Source organism: Chaetomium strumarium, assembly GCF_033439665.1.
Source record: "Chaetomium strumarium strain CBS 333.67 chromosome Unknown B0T15scaffold_2, whole genome shotgun sequence".
NCBI classification, from domain to species: Eukaryota; Fungi; Ascomycota; class Sordariomycetes; order Sordariales; family Chaetomiaceae; genus Chaetomium; species Chaetomium strumarium.
Window position 1 is genome coordinate 2660488 of NW_026944430.1, and position 13450 is coordinate 2673937.

The window sequence follows — 13450 nt, forward strand, 5'->3', positions numbered from 1 at the left end:
TGCAACAAGGTAATCTTCGGGTGAACCCTTATCTGGCCACGAGAGCCGACTATTTGACTACGGAAGGCAGTTCCTGGGACTCGAAAGGCATATATGGTGCCACAAGGGAAGTGTCCCAATGAAGGCTGGGGCAGTGGCTCAGGAACGACGCCTGGTGTAAGGCCCTACCTATGTACCAGAAGGTTGATTCGATAGGCTCCATCTGGGCAAGAAGAAACCGCCAAACCAAACATCGATGGCAGGAGATTCTACACCAGCTCCGGGGGAAGCCGTACGTGCTTGTCTGCGTCGGCGTCATCATGTAATTCAAGACAAGGGCGACGGAAAAGAAGTCTCGTTCAATGGCAGGGTCACCTGGCATTCATTAATAGTACACCGACAGTTGCGAATAAACAACATGATGATTGCTTTTGTCCCTTCGATGCTGTATGCTTACTGATTGGTATGCGAAGGGGCTCCCAAGGGGGAGCCCCTTGGGAATCACGACCACCACCTCGTAGATATAGACTCTGGCCGACATTTCAGGAATAAACTCTGTTTTCGTATCGGTAGTAATGTCAATTCGTTGATTGTAGGAGTTCTGGTTACAAGCAACCCGGTATCGGTCGGAGTGTCAGTTCGTTGGTTATATCCGTAGGGGTTTCAGTTCCGAGCGACCCTTCACGGACACGCAAGACTCCCGCATCTAATTTCACACTTCGAATTGACATCTCACAACATTGCTCCACACATCGCATCATGGATACTCTCTGAATCTTTCGGTAGGTAGTTACACAGCGTCGGGTGTGGCACGCGCGGTTGAGAGCCACAGTTTTCTGATGGACAGGTAGTTACGGTAGGTACCAGCTATGGAAGGTTAACGCGGTGGACTGTGCTTCCCAACTTGAAGTGCCAGCTGCCATCAGCAGAAAGTCGCAGGCGGCGTATCAATTAGGTATACATACTGTGTAAGCCCTGCCATAGTACGAGGTAAGGTACCTCAGGTACCTCCCTAGTTAGTTATATGAGTAGAGTCGGATCCGTCCACGTACAGCACATACCTAAGGTAGTGTGGGTAGTATGTATCTAGGGGTATGAAGTTACCAGACCCGTGATAGTGGCAAATGCCGCGTGGGCTCAGTGGGGTGGCCGAGTGTAAGTCGCACCGTGCGCACGGTGCGGCCAAGCTGGGTGATCTGACCTTGTTGTGTGGGTCCCGTCTTTTATAGGCCCGGGTGACGGAACCGTGCTTCTGCGATTCTGGGCTCCCGCAACTCGCGCCCGCGCAATCAACCACAACGGCAACGGCGACAGCGACAAGAAACAAACACCATCCGCCCCGTTCTCTTCAAACGTTTAGTCCGCGACCCGAACGTGGAACAATGTCTGCGAACGACGGCCCAAAGTTACTATGGAATCCAGACAATGTTCGAGATGTCGCAGACTCGCAGGGCATATCGCTGTCTGATGAGCCGCTACGAGTGCTGGCCCAGGACGTCGAATATCGAATTGGGCAGGTCATTGTCGAGGCCCTACGCTTCATGCGCGCCGCCAGCCGCACGACTCTAACTGTACAAGACGTCTCCCAAGCACTCAAGGTGCTCGACGTCGAGCCGCTGTACGGGTACGAGTCGACGCGGCCGCTCCGGTACGGCGAAGCCAGCCTCGGCCCCGGGCAGCCGCTTTTTTACATTGACGACGAGGAAGTGGACTTTGAGAAGGTCATAAACGCCCCCCTGCCCAAGGTGCCGCGTGACATGAGCTTCACTGGTAGGTGTCGATCCGGAACTTCACTGGTATCGTGGGCTGCTTACACCGTCTTACAGCTCACTGGCTCGCGGTTGAGGGCGTTCAGCCCTCAATACCCCAGAATCCCACCACCGCCGAGACCGCTTCCAAGGATCTTCTCCCGAAGGGTCCAGGTGCAAACCCGGCATTGGCAGCTCTCGCAGGAAACGACAACGTCTCGTTCCGGCCGTCAGTCAAACACGTTATCAGCAAGGAGCTGATACTTTACTTCGACAAGATTCAAGCCGCCATACTTGACGACGACCCTGACGAGGAGAAGAAGAGACTCCGCGAGGCCGCGTTAGAATCCGTCCGCTCCGACCCAGGCCTCCATCAGCTCGTGCCCTATTTCGTGAACTTCATCACGAATCAAGTAACTCACCATCTAGACGACCTGTTCGTCTTGCGTCAAATGATGGAACTTGCGCAGGCGTTGATTCAGAACCTGAATCTATTCCTGGACCCATACGCCAGCGCCATCTCCGCACCCGTGCTTACCTGTCTGATGGCTCGCAAGCTCGGCGGTGCCGCGCCCGAAGACGGTTCCGATACGCTACGCGAACAATACCGCCTCCGCGAGCTCGCGGCGAGCCTCCTTGAGATGATCGCGCGCAAGTACGGGGCGACCAACGCGCTGCTGCGTCCCAAACTGACGCGCACCTGCCTAAAGCACTTCTTGGACCCCGTGCGCCCGCCAGCCGTGCTCTTTGGCGCTATCAGCGGCGTGGCTGCGTCAGGCGGCCCTGAGGCCGTACGCGTTTTAGTTCTTCCTAACCTGAAGAGCTTCGATGCAGCCGTACTGCAGCCGCTGCAGGAAAAGGGCGAGGCACACGGACTTGAGCTGGAGATGCTCATTGGTGGGATCATGAAGGCGATCAAGAGTATCGTTGGGGGCACAGGTATCCCGGCCGCGAACGGAGTGAATGGGATCGACCCATCAAGAGAAGCCGAGCAGGTTACGGAGTTCCTGGGCCCCGTTATCGGGCGGAGAGTGTCCAGGCTAGCTAACCACGCCCTGAACAGGGCGATTCTGGACGTCAAGCATTTGGATTAGTTCTCTTCTGGCATGCGTTTGGAATCATGGCGCTACGGACAACGGGAACTGGCAGGAACGGCGTTGAGGAGTTTGCCGGGTTTCACTGGTTTGGGAAAATGCGTTTGGCCACACATGGTGGATTGAGCCGGCGAGTTGCTGGGAAAAAGCATACAGTGGTAGTCCAAATAGTCTCCCGTTTGTGGGACCCATCTCCGTTACGTCGTGCCAAACAAACCAGCCCGATTGGGAGTGCGGTAATCCGTACACGGCTTCCCTCCTTGTCTAGCCTCTCCTGGCCACTAATCTTAGAACTCTCCCAGCGCCTACGGCCTTCCGCCGCCGGGTGCAACCCGGTGACCGCTCACCTGGCCGGTCCCTCTTACACTGGCTTTGCAGTCAAGTTGCCTAACCAACCGCACCACGCCCAACCCCAACCCAACTCCTCCCCCCACATCTCCAACCCCCGGGGCTTTTCAGAAGAAGAAAGCAAGGTACAACCCGGAGACCGCCGACGCACCCCAGATATACCACCCCGTTTTCACGACTGTCTGCCTCTTGAACCCAACCCCAATATCAAAAAGTATATGCCGCACTCCGTTGAACGCATGGAAGGTGAACGGCCACGCGGCGAGGAACTTGAGCCCACCTTTGACCGCGACGGGTAGCGCCCCGAACGATGCCGCCAACGATGCGCTCTCCAGGTGCCACCCCATCATCGGCGCGACCAGGTAGGCCGTCGCGAAGAGGTAAAGCCCGCCGCTGAAGGCCGATCCCGTGATGCGCTGCCAGATCGAGCCGCCGAACCAGGTCTGCTGCTTGTCGTAGATGGCCAAGTGCGGCGACACGGGCCGGTTGAGGCGCTGCTTCGCCAGGAGCTCGGTCTCATCTGCGAAGCTCAACTTCTGCGTTGCGACGAGCCTGTTGTGGGGGTCGCGAAGACTAGTGTGTTAGTTGGCGTGATGTATGTGTTGTCGGTTTGGAGAAGATGCAGATTCTCATCGTGGGCTCGGCAAGGCGCGGAATGTACGGACCTGGTCTGGGTGGTGGACAGTGGCTGCGCCAGCGCGAGCTTGGCTACATTGGTGGTGAAAAAGCCGTTCGACTTGCCGGCCACTGTTATTGTGATGCATCGAGTTAGCGCCTGGGTAATCTGGCGGCGGTTGGCGCTTCCCGCCTGGGAGGAACTGGCTTATGTCCAGCTGGGTCTGCATACCTCGGCGCAGCGCCGTCGTTCCTGCTCGCTGGGCAATCATGATGTGGTGGTCTGGCAGTCGAGCGCGAATCCAGTAACCAGGCAGGTTGTCGTGGGCTGCGAGATTTGAGGTCGATGATGTCGAATCGCTTGATCGGAATCGAGCCCCGGCAGGTCGGCACCTCGGCTTCGTAACGGCCAATAGGAGCTCGGATAATTCCAGCGTCAAAGCCAGCACGTGAGTGCTGCCCCACTTTCGGGGCACCGCTTTTTCAACAGCCAATGCTCCATGGAAATTTCGGTTTCCTTTTTTCTTCTCTTTCCTCTTCAGATAGTTCATGGGCGTCCAGCCATGGCTTTGCTGTCCTCAATCGGCGATGCATAACTGGCATTCGGCGCTTTGGCGTCTATGGATACCCAGAGAATAACAGATCCGTCGTTAATCACTGTCGTCAGCCTTTCAGTCTGGCGATTGTTTCATTTTTGAGATCTACATATCCTTGGCACAAGACAGGAAGGCTTCAGGGGTGAAGTACCAAGGGGCTGCTCAAAGACAAATCATCCACGCAAACATTCGACTTCGGTGTCTGTCCAGCGCTCTACCGTTCCGCTTCCTGCAAAGCCCATAGGTCGGCGGGGATCTTAACTATGTACAACCCCGGAGGGTTGTAGCTACTTAGCCTTCAGCATCGACCCACCGGAAACCTGACTAGAGTTCGCTCGATCTCAATGGGATACGGAACTGAGGCTTGCCTCGCGATACGAGCCCAGTTTTGGGATGGGGTCATGCTGCTAGAGGTCCAAAATGTCGACCCAGACAACCAGACCAGGTCTTCTCCGTGCATCTTCAATTCGTTCGGTGGGATGAAACCGAAGTAAATGGCGACATACTCTAAACCTGAACGTGTCCTTGTCTTTTGTGACAGATGCTCACATTATGTTCCACGCCATTCGACCACCGATTTGGAAAACATTGCGCCAGCATCGGAGACCCATGGGCTCTATGAGGCGATGCCTAGGCCGCACAGCACCCAAGACTCAAGAGCCACCATTTCCCAGCTGCTGACTCGCCGCAACGACACTTAGGCTTTCAGGACCACCAGCAATGCCAAAGAGGGTTGGCAGACGGTTGATTCCGAGCTCGCGGGCCTTCCTGCCCTCCGTTGGTGTGAAGCGGACGCTTTCGGCCCGACGACCTGACCAGTCAACCGTCCGCTAGTTCAGTGGATGTTCTAAGTTAGGTAACTGAGCTTATAGAAGACGTCACGGAAACTCGGGGTCTGCCATCTGCCAAGACGCCATATAGGACTGGTACTGTAAGGTAGGCAGTGGCCGGCTACGAAACCCATAGAGGACTCAAGTTTGCTGCAGGGCGTCAAGTGGGGCGGTTGTGGGGTTGGATGATACTGTGGTTGGGGTTACATATGGGCCATAGTCCTTTGGGACCGGGTGTCATAGTCCCAAAAGATCATCTCTTCTACAGACACCTGACTCACCAAGGTCAGGGGTCATCATTCACCTACCGGGGCTCTTCCTCATCTCGATACCGCATTATTGGATGAGTTCCTTTCAAACATAGAACGAGGTGTCTAAACTTCATCTTTATTGTTGCTGGTATCCGAAAAGCGAAGGTACTAGTGGGTATCTAAAGGACGCGAAACCAGACCCGAGCCTCAACACCACTGCTCAAAAGCCATGCCCCGTCTATCAACGTGATCATCTATCCCAAGTCTAACTTAACCAGGCGCAGCAAAAAGGTCCAACTCCGTTGTAAGTTCCCGTCTAGATCCGAAATCCGTGGTGTAAGACTGAAAAAGACGCCCTCGACCTTCTGAGCAGAATAATCATCCAGGCGCTCCGCTGTGTCAGTCACGGACTACAGTCGGTGTCGTAAAGCATTTCTGAAGACAACCCCCACTCCAACCCCTGTATTTTTCCCCGACAGTGACCCAGGTACTCTTCCGGCTGCTCAACATTCAAAAGGCCTAGCGTGAGTCCGATCCTGAGCCGTCCAGTCGGGATGTTACGAGACCGATAAGACAGGGGGCTGGGTGTAAAGTCTCCAGACATCAATCGGCTCCGCTAGGGTTGAGACCGATCATCGATGTATGTTGTATCCCAGGAGAAGGGCCCATGTCTCGGCCGGGTAACACGAACTTCATGCACTGTGTCTCGTCCTTCCAGAATGGAGGTTGTGTGTACAGTGTGTGTGTCGACTGATCGGGCCTCGGGGCCAATCGGCTCCGGCCGGGGACGACCGGCAACGGCAGCCACCATTGTGAACGGCTCTACACCAGTCTGGTTCAGCGCCGGCTTTCCCTCTCTCGTCATCACATGTCGATGGGCATTCGCGTCTTAGTCCGCGTGGTCCATGACCGCCGCCTGCTCTTGACGAGGGGCAGAGTCCGCTGGATGATCCTGATGATGGAGCGGGAGAGACTCCGTTTCAGGGGCACGGGTCGGAACATGGCGCTCTTGTGCGGGAAGGCGGGCGACAGAAAGAAAAGAACAACGGTAGAGCAAAAAGGAGATCAGGTAAAATCGACCAGCGACACTCCTCGACCCGGAGAAGGGAAGCAGAAGGCAAGATGGCAGGGCCGGCTGAACCAACGATGCCGCTAGCGTCATGCAGTAATGCACGCCGAAGGTACATGACATGGAAAAATTGGGCCCGGTGGAGGCAACCGGGCAGTATAAGAAGCCCACGATCAAAGCCGGCCGGCGCGCCATTTTCCTGCGAGTGACCGTTGGTCAGCGATTCCGGAGGATGGTGCCCGTGGAGGGGGCCGGAAACCTCGGCCTCGACACGCGCCTAAAATAGGGCCCTGCGAGCGGCGCGGGCGAGCGGCGCCGTGTCTCGCTCGCGTGGGACATCCGTCAAGGCGGCGATAGGGGGGCTGTGCCGCAACCGCAAGGTGTCGTTGGATTGAAACACACGGTGCTGAAACCGTGTTACATGTTCGCTCTGGCTTCTCCAAACACCTAAGAAGCTTAATGTGAGGTCTGGGTATGATTAATGGGTCACTGTTTGGGCTTCGGATCAGGCCAAAAAGGGTGTTGTGCTACGAAGCTATTCCAGGTGCTGAAGTCTCCCTTGCCGCGACGGAATCTCGTGATGCGTCTCTGCACGAAGCCAGAATCCTCCCTTTCTCCGTAGGGAAAGATCTGGTACGATTCGCGTGTTGGTGCCGTAAGACAAACAAAATCACCTAGGTGACTTGTCCCCTGTCCGGATCGAAACTTTACTAGATGGCCCAGTTACGGCGTCCAACTTGGAACATTCGGACGGGCTGTTGTGTGTCTCAGTATCCGACTGCACAAGCAACGTCAACTTCAAGTGATGCCTAGGTACCTTCCTCAGCCCATTGCATGGTGCCCGTTTTGTATCTATTAATTCCTTTTCATTCTCCTGTAGGCAGTGAACAGTCATGTGTGTCCCCGCACAACCGCTCATGCTAGGTAGCATTACTAGTCGTAATTTTCATAGTTCATTAATAGGGTGAGGATCATGTGTATACGAGTCGCCCGGCCCGCCGGTCCCCGAGTATCCTCGCATCGTCCGGCAGTCGAGGTAGTTGTTCTCAATGAAGGGCGTCGCTATTTTCACGCCGTAGATGTCCGCCCACTCCTCCTCAACCGCTTCGAACGGGAAAGCTCGTGCCCTTACCCTCCCATGGACGGGCACCGGCGCGTACTCGTCGACTGACATGGTGGTGTTGAACAGCCGAATCATGTTGTCGCATGACAATCCATTCGCAAACGTGGGTTGGTTGGTGATGTTCTTGAACAGTTCGAGAGGATACGGGTTTCGAGTGGGATGTGAGATCCGTGTCATTTCCAATTCAAAGTGTTCGGACGTTGTCAAACTGATACCCCTGAAGTATGTTGCTCCATTCGCCATACGCAAATAGGCGTCACAGAACGGCACGTACTCCGCTGGGGAGACGAGGGTGCCATATTTCCGAGAACCCTCCAGGGCAATCTCGTTGGTCGCGCTAATGAGCTGCGCCGGGGCCCAGCGGAAAGAGGAGTATCCGTCACCCAGGAGATCCAAGAACGGAAACTCGAAGCCAACCCGCTGAAAAACTCGTCAGTCTTGTCCCTAAAGAGAAGTCTACCCGGATGGGGCACAAACCGAGAAGTCGTCAATGGTAACGCCGTAGGCTCGGAACTGAACGTCATGATCATGTGCTGCCTGAACCATGACTGGATACATGCCGCCCGGGAAACTTGGTATGAGGGCCCGGTAAGCCTTTTCGAGGATCCCATACTGAGGCGGGATCAGACGACGAGCTGTCTCCAATGGGATCGGAATAATGGCCAGCGTCGCATTGAGAACCCCCGTGGCATTGTTCGGGAATAATTCAGCCAGCGGGTTGGGGTGATCATGAGTTGAACAGACACGCTGTGTAGTGGCCGACTCTCCATGGCTGGGAACGAGGGAAAAGACGGCAAGAAGGATGATAGCCGAGATGTGGAAGAGGGAGAGCCGGAGAGCCATCGAGGACCACCGCTTGTGGCTCAGAGATGCCCAGCGCAGCCTGAACCGTTGAACATGAGCTGCGAGGGGAGCGAGGCGTGGCATGCTGAGCGGCATGGTGGACGATGGGCGTAATATGGGACGATGGCGGGCTCAATTGAGTCTGCCAAAACCCACATTAAGGTCGACCGGTTCAAGGAGTTGAGAGGAAGGGTAGAACAAATAAAATAAAGAGAGAGTATAGTTAAGCAAGACAAAGGAGATAGGCAACGGAGTCGGATGAGTTGACAGGCCTTTTAGACCGGAACGGACCCCGACGGGCAGGGATCCGGCCATAAGGCAAGACAGGAACCGTCCGGGATGTGTTACATCGTCAACGCTTGCAACGGGTAGGGCTGGAAGTTAACAAGGCGGCGCCGAGGCACGCCGACATAGCCAGTAGCTTTCCTTTGTTTCGGATACGAAGGGAACTTCCATGCCTTCGACGATGCCGACCTAAGCTGCCTGGGGCAGTTTTGGTGCGGTGGAAGGTGGACGTCCAGGTTCCATTCGAAGCGGCTGAGAGATCCGCGAAACCGGCTCAGGATGGCAGCGCTATCAGGTGCCGTAGGGGCGCGGAAGCATGCTTGCCGACAGTCTGAATGGATACCGCTGCATGTTTGTTGTATGTACCTTAGTAGTCATTCTTCTGTCCCGCCCGCATGGGTGAGAACCTTAACCAGGGGCTCAAGTACAAGACGGGTAAGTCGCGGCCAGAAAGCCGTCCTTGTTTCATTCGGATGTTGAGACTTCCGGCGTCCCACTCACGCCGCGGCCAATCGGGCGTGCCTTTAGCGCGGAGGGCCTGCCGAGCCGGAAAAACTACCGAAATTCCAACGGCGATGCTATCCAGTGCTCTACACCACACTTATTGTCAATGTGCGTCCTCTTGAAGAGTTGTAGAAAGGACCAAACTCCTCTCTGCCCAAGGTATGTACATACTGCCAGTCTGCCACGTCGCGATTTGTGGGGCGGCGCTGCAAAACTGCAAAACGCATTCTGAGGGCGGTGTGGCCGGGCAGATCCAGCTCACTTGGGCCCCTTTCCCCCTGTTTCATGCCATCGATTCATCGGCATTCACCCGCAACCATCCTTACTGCCACTACCAAACCGCCAAACAAACAATTCATGGACATAGAAAAGTCATTTCAATAGCGTTATGTCTCCGAGATCCAATGTAAACTTCCTAGTGGCATTGCTGGCTGGTAATCCAAATGTATCACGATATGGGGACAATGCTTCCTGTCGTGTCGCATGTCCCGACGTCCCGTCGATCCTGTTCCAGGGACGGGAGTGTGGCTTGTGTGAGGCAGACTATGCTACAAGACACTGAGAAACTGCCAGTGGTGACCGCCAACCTCTCTTAATCCGAATATGTGTAGCTCTAGTTTAAGTGAGCTCTGGTGACTGCAGTGGGTAAGCTCACTGAGCAGTAAGCTCCCTGCCCTCATGTCAGCTTCGCATTATGTTCTCTCGTTCATTGTCACTTGGAACGGCTTTTTATGACATGCCCTTTTAGGACTATGGCACTCGGTCCCAGGGACTATTAGTATCCTATGATTCCGCGGATATAAACTCGCAACGCTAGCACTCTATTAGTGACTCTTGCTCTCTTCTCTCCGTTCTTATCTTCTTCCTTTCCGACCCGCCCGCTCCCGCCCGCCCCCTTTTCCCTTCTATTCTGTTCTATTCTGTTCTTTCTTTTATTTTCCACTTTCTCTTTAGTTTTCCTCTTCGTCCTCTCATTTACTTTTCCTTCTTCTCTCTCCTCCCATTCCTTCTCTTTATCTTGGTATTGCTTTTCTTCCAATATTTATGCTCTTGTTTGAGTCACTGTATATACTTGGGTTAAGAAGTTTGATGACGGCCTCAGAAACGGCCAGTGGCAGGAGATGGATGATCCTAGTGGTCGAGCTATATTTGATATGTACTCCCGTGGGACCAGGTATCATAGACCAGAAAGGCCATCTCTTTCTTCATTCACGCTTGTTATCCCGCTCCACTGCAATTTCGCCGGCACTTTCCTCTTGATAACGGGCACCCACAGGGTGTCATACAGACTCGGCCCACCGTTCGCAGCCTTGCTCCCAGGCGCCAAGCTGCCCCATTGCTTTGAATCCGTGTAGCACGGACTGTTGGGAACCCAAAAGCGCCCAGCGCGATGACGAGGTTCAATCGAAGCCATGGCCGAAGAGATTGGGTCATATGGGGCCAACTGTCAGATGATCACGGTCAATGATTGAGAGCGAAGGAAGACAATTCAGATGTTCCTGAGCAAAGCCACAACTGTCCAATGATTGAATTTTGTTACCGTAGCTTCATCCAGCTAAGCTACCTGGTACCTTACACCGCGGTCCTGGTCTTCTGGAACCCGTTGGGTGCGCCACCTCGACTGTAAGTACCAATCACACTACGACCTTCCCGTGTCGTGTAGTTGAAGTTTAAGTGTCCGGGTCTACCTGTTGAAACCGGCTTGCCAGGTCCCTGTAGATCTCCCCAAAATAATGGTAGAGGTCTGCCAGTGTCACGAGGCGACATCCGGCCGTGCTCTCGGTCCAGATATACTGTCCACGAGAGTTGTAGACGAGGTTGTGGGTCAGGACTCTGTGGGGTAATCCAATAGATTTTCCTTATGTTAGTCAGATGCACCGGCACGCACATTAATCGTTGTTTTAGAGTATCGCTTACGCTTCGATTAAGTGCAGTTCAATGAAGTGGTAGAAATACACCAGTCTCCGGAAGCGAAGATTGTTTTCAGTTGTTCTGAAACATCTATCCACGAACATCCTGCGGGTTCAAGCCTTGAACAAAGTTAGGATGCGAGCTTTGCTGGATGAGACGCATGCAGAAGAGGTACTCACAGTTGAATCGTGTTGGGGAGGAGGAACCTTGCACGTTCTCGAATTGGCGTGATGAAAGGCGGAGGAGGGTAACCTAGAGGTTCCGGGGAATGGGCGAAGTAGACGAGTGGCGAAGAGCGGTGGGTAAGGATGGGGGGATATATCATGATGTGCAAGAGGGATAGTTGCCTGATGAAGCTAATAAATGGACAACGCCATATGCCCTGGATGTGAAATCAGTCTTATCCACCGAGTACGCGTGTAGGCAGTGGGTTCAAGAGAGAGTGACAGAGGACCTAGGGCTGCCAGCTCATAGCAGCAACCGCTTTCTTGGTTGATAGGGAAGAAGTCGGTGGCAGGTGAGGTGAGGGACATTGGACGGTTCATGGCTCGACTGACACTGTACGATGCAGCTGACATAGCACAGCACGCTCATATACCTACCTTAGCTTCTAACCCGGTCAACTCGGAGAGACCGGCGCAACTAGACCTCTGCTCTGCAATTCATACCTGTCATACCTCTGAGTCATTACAGTCTCACAGACCTCTCTTGACGTATTTGAAGATCCGAGCTTCACTCTCCGGCTTTCCCCTATGGTACGGCTACAAACCCCCATGGAGGGGGAAGGGGGGTAGACAACATGTTATAGTTAGCCTGTTCTGGAAGGAATGGCTCCCCCAACCAAAACCAACACGATTCGTGTTTACGGAACATGATGTTTCGCTCGGAACATAGGAACATCACACTCAGGAAACGAACATAACGGAGGTCACCAGTTCTAATATTCGTTCGTCATCCAAATATAAATGATATCTCCTATTAAAACCAATAGAGCGAAGGTGCCAGGTTAAGATATCTATCTAGCTATTATTTTATATAGGTATTATACTAAACCTGACGATTTTTATCAGAGTGGTTTGAATATTATAGCTGTAATATAACGATACGAGTAATGCTGTAACCTGGGCTTCTAATACTGTTGGAAAAAATGGCTCCCCCAACCCAATTCGGTTAAAATGCTGTTTACCACCTGTTACGATGACTGGGGTCATAACTGGAGAATGTTGTCTACCCCCCATCTCCCTCCATGGCCGCACAGGATGAGGGTTCTATGATACTGTTACTACTATTAGGCGAGCACTAACATGGCGACCGGCATCAAACAAGCTCAAAGGGAAAGAGAATTCGAGAGCTTAGTGGAACTTGAAGGCTTAGACCTCTATAGCACAAGGGTGAAATAAGGGTGAAATGTTATTTCACTTATATGATTTCGTTATATTCCAGTCACAGTCCCCTGAATGTGATACCCACTATGAGCTTTGCCCCGGGATGCGACTGGGGCGTGCAAATCTATGTCATGCCGCATACTTGTTACAAGTAGTGATGTCACTGATTGCCTCGCTACTCGGGCGCTGTGAACATCTACGACATATCTTACCTCGCAAGACACGCCGCTTTCAAGATACCGGTCTGTTAACTTACCAACGTATGCAGTAAAAGGCTGGCATCTCTGCTTTGGACAATCCTGCCGTGTATTACTGATGGATAACCAGGTATCGTAAGTCCTCGGAGAAGGTGGTTGCGGCTCGGTCATACGAAGTAGATTTGGTATTGTAGGTATAGTGTCTGGAGACATCTGCCTCCTCCATGAAAAAAAAAAAGAGAACGAAGAAAAAAGAAAAAAAAGGAAGAACACAACTTCGTAGTCGCATCTATCCGGCTGACAGCGTGTTACTGTACGGCTTACTTCGTCAAGAGGCTGCCTGCCTAGGTTAGGTAAATATCATGGATATATGGGAGCTTTTATTTCCTTGGTGAGAGTGAACCGAGGAACTTCTGCAGAGGTTGCTACACAGGCTAGGGGCTAGCCGAGATGGCTGTGAGCGAGAGCCGCCCCCTTTCACTTCGCTTCTACACCACCTAATCTGACAATTCGGTGACCGTCGGCCAATCCCTCGGTTCTCGGAAATAGGAGGCTTAGGGCCCGAGCTTGACTCTTTCCATGTCGTCACTATTATGCTACCCTGTATATGTGTTCGCGCCGAGGCTGTTCGCAATCAGGAAGCTGCTGGGTGTTGCGAAGCGTGTCACACAC

At 53.5% G+C, this 13450-nt stretch overlaps 4 protein-coding genes across 4 annotated transcripts; 2 read left to right on the plus strand and 2 right to left on the minus strand.

Moving 5' to 3' along the window:
* The first annotated feature begins 1223 nt into the window (after positions 1 to 1223).
* Positions 1224 to 2942, plus strand: B0T15DRAFT_524672 (TAF6-like protein). Its single transcript, XM_062868787.1, has 2 exons — positions 1224 to 1749; positions 1806 to 2942. Exons 1-2 carry the CDS (start codon positions 1362 to 1364, stop codon positions 2819 to 2821), a joined length of 1404 nt encoding a protein of 467 aa, XP_062724322.1. The 5' UTR covers positions 1224 to 1361; the 3' UTR covers positions 2822 to 2942.
* On the minus strand, positions 2943 to 4187 carry B0T15DRAFT_524674 (uncharacterized protein). The gene is made up of 3 exons (XM_062868788.1): positions 4017 to 4187; positions 3835 to 3916; positions 2943 to 3721 (listed from the first exon to the last, which is right to left on the minus strand). The coding sequence occupies exons 1-3, from the start codon at positions 4054 to 4056 to the stop codon at positions 3277 to 3279; spliced, it is 567 nt and encodes a 188-aa protein (XP_062724323.1). The 5' UTR covers positions 4057 to 4187; the 3' UTR covers positions 2943 to 3276.
* A 3289-nt stretch (positions 4188 to 7476) lies between these two features.
* Positions 7477 to 8496, minus strand: B0T15DRAFT_392512 (uncharacterized protein; the record flags this gene model as incomplete). The annotated part of the gene is made up of 2 exons (XM_062864638.1): positions 7477 to 8073; positions 8131 to 8496. 2 exons carry the CDS (start codon positions 8494 to 8496, stop codon positions 7477 to 7479), a joined length of 963 nt encoding a protein of 320 aa, XP_062724324.1.
* A 1692-nt stretch (positions 8497 to 10188) lies between these two features.
* B0T15DRAFT_524679 (uncharacterized protein) lies at positions 10189 to 10617 on the plus strand. The gene has a single exon (XM_062868789.1). It carries the CDS (start codon positions 10330 to 10332, stop codon positions 10543 to 10545), a length of 216 nt encoding a protein of 71 aa, XP_062724325.1. The 5' UTR covers positions 10189 to 10329; the 3' UTR covers positions 10546 to 10617.
* The last annotated feature ends 2833 nt before the right edge of the window (positions 10618 to 13450 follow it).

Bases quoted from the DNA above. Each gene is read 5' to 3' on its own strand.
- B0T15DRAFT_524672 (XM_062868787.1), top strand. From the start codon at position 1,362: ATGTCTGCGAACGACGGCCCAAAGTTACTATGGAATCCAGACAATGTT. The intron at 1,750-1,805 runs GTAGGTGTCGAT...ACCGTCTTACAG, and splicing joins GCGTGACATGAGCTTCACTG to CTCACTGGCTCGCGGTTGAG.
- B0T15DRAFT_524674 (XM_062868788.1), bottom strand. From the start codon at position 4,056: ATGATTGCCCAGCGAGCAGGAACGACGGCGCTGCGCCGAG. The intron at 3,917-4,016 runs GTATGCAGACCC...TCACAATAACAG, and splicing joins AACGACGGCGCTGCGCCGAG to TGGCCGGCAAGTCGAACGGC. The intron at 3,722-3,834 runs GTCCGTACATTC...CCCCCACAACAG, and splicing joins CTGTCCACCACCCAGACCAG to GCTCGTCGCAACGCAGAAGT.
- B0T15DRAFT_524679 (XM_062868789.1), top strand. From the start codon at position 10,330: ATGCTCTTGTTTGAGTCACTGTATATACTTGGGTTAAGAAGTTTGATG.